This window comes from Athene cunicularia, unplaced genomic scaffold (genome assembly GCF_003259725.1).
Source record: "Athene cunicularia isolate RWA unplaced genomic scaffold, athCun1 SCF_136, whole genome shotgun sequence".
Taxonomy (NCBI): Eukaryota; Metazoa; Chordata; class Aves; order Strigiformes; family Strigidae; genus Athene; species Athene cunicularia.
Window position 1 is genome coordinate 9392 of NW_020799196.1, and position 3869 is coordinate 13260.

A 3869-nucleotide genomic window follows, 5' to 3' on the forward strand; every position below is an offset into this window, starting at 1 on the left:
GTCTCTGTGGCGCAATCGGTTAGCGCGTTCGGCTGTTAACCGAAAGGTTGGTGGTTCGAGCCCACCCAGGGACGCCCGAAAAAGTCGCTTTTAACGTCAGGGTTTTTGTTTTTTTTTTTTTTGGTTTTTTTTTTCTTTTTTTGGGTGGCAGCGACACGTTGCGGGACGTCACTTCCTGGTTCCGGAGGGAGAATAGGGCTGGAAATACGGGATGGAGAGGAAAAAATGAGAGTGGAAGGAGAGGAAAGGAAAAGTTACGCTGCATTGGCCGGGAATCGAACCCGGGCCTCCCGCGTGGCAGGCGAGAATTCTACCACTGAACCACCAATGCTGCCGCAGAGGGATAATTCAGAGACCCCAAAATAAAGGGATTTATCCCCAAAAGTTCCCGGGAAGAACCCGCTCTATCGGGGAGGCGGCAGCCATTACTGTTGACAGCGATTAGGAGCGCAGGAAGCGCCTCTCCGCCTGCGCGCCTTTACGGTCCGCAGCGCACGTTTGAATTTCGCGCGCTCGCCGCTGATTGGCCCCCGCGTGAGAGTGGGCGGGGTCGCGAGGGGAATCCCGCCTCCGGCCCTCATTGAGCTTCGGTGGCTCCGTCGGGAAACGGCGCCGAGGGGGTAGGGTACCGGTTTCTCCCCCGGGGGAGCCCCGTTGTGGCGCCGCAGGGCCCCGTTACCGATAATCGCATCCCCCGGAGCCGCCTTCGCTCCGCTCCGGCGCGGGGCTCACACAGGGACCAGCGCGGCTCCCCCCCGCGCTCCACGCTGTGCTCGGCAGGATCCAAACGGCGCGATTTGATTGGCTCGTGATCAGAGTCCAATCAGAGATTGCGGTTTGGAGCCGGCATATTTGCATGCGTGGGGTCACTCCGCAAATGGCTCTGTTTCGGCCAATGGGAGTGCGCAACGGTTGAATTCTTCATTTGCATAACGCTCCTATAAAAGCCGCGCCACCCGCTCGGCGACTTCACTCCGTGACTCCGTTTTGCCGCGGCTTCAGCGACCATGCCAGAACCAGCTAAATCGGCGCCCGCCCCCAAAAAGGGCTCCAAGAAAGCGGTGACGAAGACCCAGAAAAAAGGCGACAAGAAGCGGCGCCGCAGCCGCAAGGAGAGTTACTCCATCTACGTGTATAAGGTGCTGAAGCAGGTGCACCCTGACACCGGCATCTCCTCCAAGGCCATGGGCATCATGAACTCCTTCGTCAATGACATCTTCGAGCGCATCGCGGGGGAGGCGTCGCGCCTGGCGCACTACAACAAGCGCTCCACCATCACCTCGCGGGAGATCCAGACGGCCGTGCGGCTCCTGCTGCCCGGCGAGCTGGCCAAGCACGCCGTGTCCGAGGGCACCAAGGCGGTCACCAAGTACACGAGCTCTAAGTGAGCAGCTACGGGCACCGGCTCGACTCAACCCAACGGCTCTTTTCAGAGCCACCCACTCAGTTACCAAAGGGCTGATATTGCTGACGTGACCCTTTAAATTTTTGTTTTTTCGAGGGTTTTAACGGTTTGCAGCCTGTGGGAGGGTTGCGGTAGTTTCTGGGCGTTTGAAACGGTTTAAGGAAACGGTTTCTAGGCGGCACTTGGGCGCGCAGCCACCCCGAGTCCGGGCGGTTCGTGCTGCCGCTTCGGCCTTCAAACCGCGGCTCCGCTCTGATTGGTCCGGATGGACGCCAATGCCCTCGCGAGAGCGCAGGTTTCCCTCTGGTCCGTCGGCCTCGCTATAAGCCCTGTGGGCGTGGCCGTAAGCGTTCTTGCGAGCGGGGGGGTTGGGTTGTGTCTGCCGCTCCCGGAGCGCCGGTGCCTGTTCCTGGAGGTGGGCGTTGGGTAGCGAAACGCACCGGTACGGTGTAGGGCGAGTCGCGCTCTGCCTTAGATTTTACTGCTTGAAAAGCCTATTTTGAGAATGTAATTGCAAGCCTTTTCTGGGGGCGGAAATAAGAAATTTTTAAAAGGAAATAAGTAGATAAAACCCCTCGAGACAGCTTAACGTAAAAAAAGCTCATCGCCGTGTACTTGGTAACCAGCCCTGTGTTGGCTGGGGAATCCGCCCCCACCCCATTTTCTACCTTGTTCTTGTACAGGCGTGGGGGTGAGCTGGGGGATTCCCCGCCAGGCTCGTTAACCCCCGGCGTTGCCCGCACGTGGAGCGGGGAAGAAAAATCAGTTACAGCCTGAAGGGGAAAAACCGGGCCACGTTCTTTGTGGGGTCGTTACGAATATTCCTTCAAACATTTATCCCCGGCGCCCGCCCAGGCTACCGGCACCGTTGAGAGAAATGCGGGGGGGAATCCAAACAACGCGTAGCTATTGGCTGAGCGATTCAGTAACTGGCCAATCAGCGCGTGAGAATTGGAGCCGCTTTACTGTCGGGGAAGCTCCGTGAGGTGGTCTTAGCCAATGGCTGAGCGCGGACTAGAGTCTTCATTTGCATAAATACAAGCTCCGGGCAAGGCGCCCTCCCCCCTCCCGCCGCTTTAATTAGCGCAAACCAGGACGCTCGCTCTGCAGCCGCGCTCGCTCCAGGCCTCTCAGCGCCTTCCCCCAAGTCACCGTTTCACAGCCCCGATGGGCGAACCCCCATCTCCTTTCCCAGGGGATTTTGTCACGTTGCTGCTTTTGGGGCCGTTTTACGAGTTTTAGGTCGATGACGCGTCACACTCCCCTCCGAGGGAGGATCAAGAGCAGAGCATTAACGCTCGCTAGCGCCAGCCCCGCCTCACCCCGCTCCTCCAGCCCTTTTCCTGAAACGTTGGGTGGCTCTGAAAAGAGCCTTTGCATTTATTAAAAAAAAAAAAAATGAAAACCTCCAGGCCGTCTCCAAGCTGCTTCCCCCCCTCCTCCCGCTGCCTCACTTGCCCTTGGCTTTGTGGCTCTCGGTCTTCTTGGGCAGCAGCACGGCCTGGATGTTGGGCAGGACCCCGCCCTGCGCGATGGTGACGCCGCCCAGCAGCTTGTTGAGCTCCTCGTCGTTGCGCACCGCCAGCTGCAGATGCCGGGGGATGATCCGCGTCTTCTTGTTATCCCGAGCGGCGTTTCCCGCCAGCTCCAGGATTTCGGCTGTTAAATATTCCATGACAGCTGCCAAATACACGGGAGCGCCGGCGCCCACCCGCTCCGCGTAGTTGCCTTTACGGAGCAGCCGGTGGACGCGACCCACGGGGAACTGGAGGCCGGCGCGGGACGAGCGCGACTTGGCCTTGGCGCGGGCCTTGCCGCCCTGCTTCCCGCGCCCCGACATGGCTCCCGCTCTACCGCACCGAGCGGCGCCGCCTCGCCCGGCCCTTTATACCCTGCTGGGGAGCGAAATGACGCGGTTTGATTGGCTGGAAGCGCACTGGCACGAGGACCAATAGAACAGCACCGCCTCCTGGCCAATAGTAACGCGAGATTTGGAGCTGCCTCATTTCCATGCGGGGTGTGGCCAATCAGCGAGCGGTAGAAATGTTATAAAGGGAGGCTGGAGGCAGCGCAGGCGGGGAAGAAAAATTATTTTTACGTAGTAAATCTTTTTTCATATTAAATAGCTCAGCCTAAGTCTGCTGCGAGGCTGAGGGCAAGCTGCTGGCTCCCCTTCTCCCGCAAAAACAGAATTTTAAGGCTTTCAAAGAGTTATTTCGGTTTTTCGGCGCGACGGGGGCTCAGTCCCGCCGCTCGCACACCCAAGTTGTCGCCCTCCGGTGCTGGGCGCTGATTGGCCGTGCTGGGATCCGACGGCCCTTCCCATTGGTCCGCAGCGGAGAAAGGCCCGGGGGCGGTTCTCACTCAGGTCCGCATGGAGCCTTCATGAAGGAGCTCCGCCCACCGCGGCCGCGATGCGCTGCTCCGCCAGCGGCAGCTTCGTCCCGGTAAAACCCTGTCTCTT

The 3869-nt window shown here is 59.4% G+C and overlaps 3 protein-coding genes and 2 non-coding genes across 5 annotated transcripts in view; 3 read left to right on the forward strand and 2 right to left on the reverse strand.

Moving 5' to 3' along the window:
* Positions 1-74, forward strand: TRNAN-GUU. The gene has a single exon. It is a non-coding gene; the product is annotated as a tRNA-Asn (tRNA).
* Positions 75-260: 186 nt separating this feature from the next.
* TRNAG-GCC lies at positions 261-331 on the reverse strand. The gene has a single exon. It is a non-coding gene; the product is annotated as a tRNA-Gly (tRNA).
* Positions 332-953: 622 nt separating this feature from the next.
* LOC113490554 (histone H2B 5-like) lies at positions 954-1540 on the forward strand. Its single transcript, XM_026867077.1, has one exon. The coding sequence runs from the start codon at positions 1008-1010 to the stop codon at positions 1386-1388; it is 381 nt and encodes a 126-aa protein (XP_026722878.1). The 5' UTR covers positions 954-1007; the 3' UTR covers positions 1389-1540.
* A 1209-nt stretch (positions 1541-2749) lies between these two features.
* On the reverse strand, positions 2750-3266 carry LOC113490553 (histone H2A type 2-C-like). The gene has a single exon (XM_026867076.1). The coding sequence runs from the start codon at positions 3243-3245 to the stop codon at positions 2856-2858; it is 390 nt and encodes a 129-aa protein (XP_026722877.1). The 5' UTR covers positions 3246-3266; the 3' UTR covers positions 2750-2855.
* Positions 3267-3819: 553 nt separating this feature from the next.
* LOC113490555 (very long-chain acyl-CoA synthetase-like) overlaps positions 3820-3869 on the forward strand; it is a 5052-nt gene continuing 5002 nt past the window's right edge. The window contains exon 1 of the mRNA XM_026867078.1: positions 3820-3852. Within this exon, the coding sequence (XP_026722879.1) occupies positions 3820-3852 (33 nt within the window). The remainder of the gene's footprint in view (positions 3853-3869) is intronic.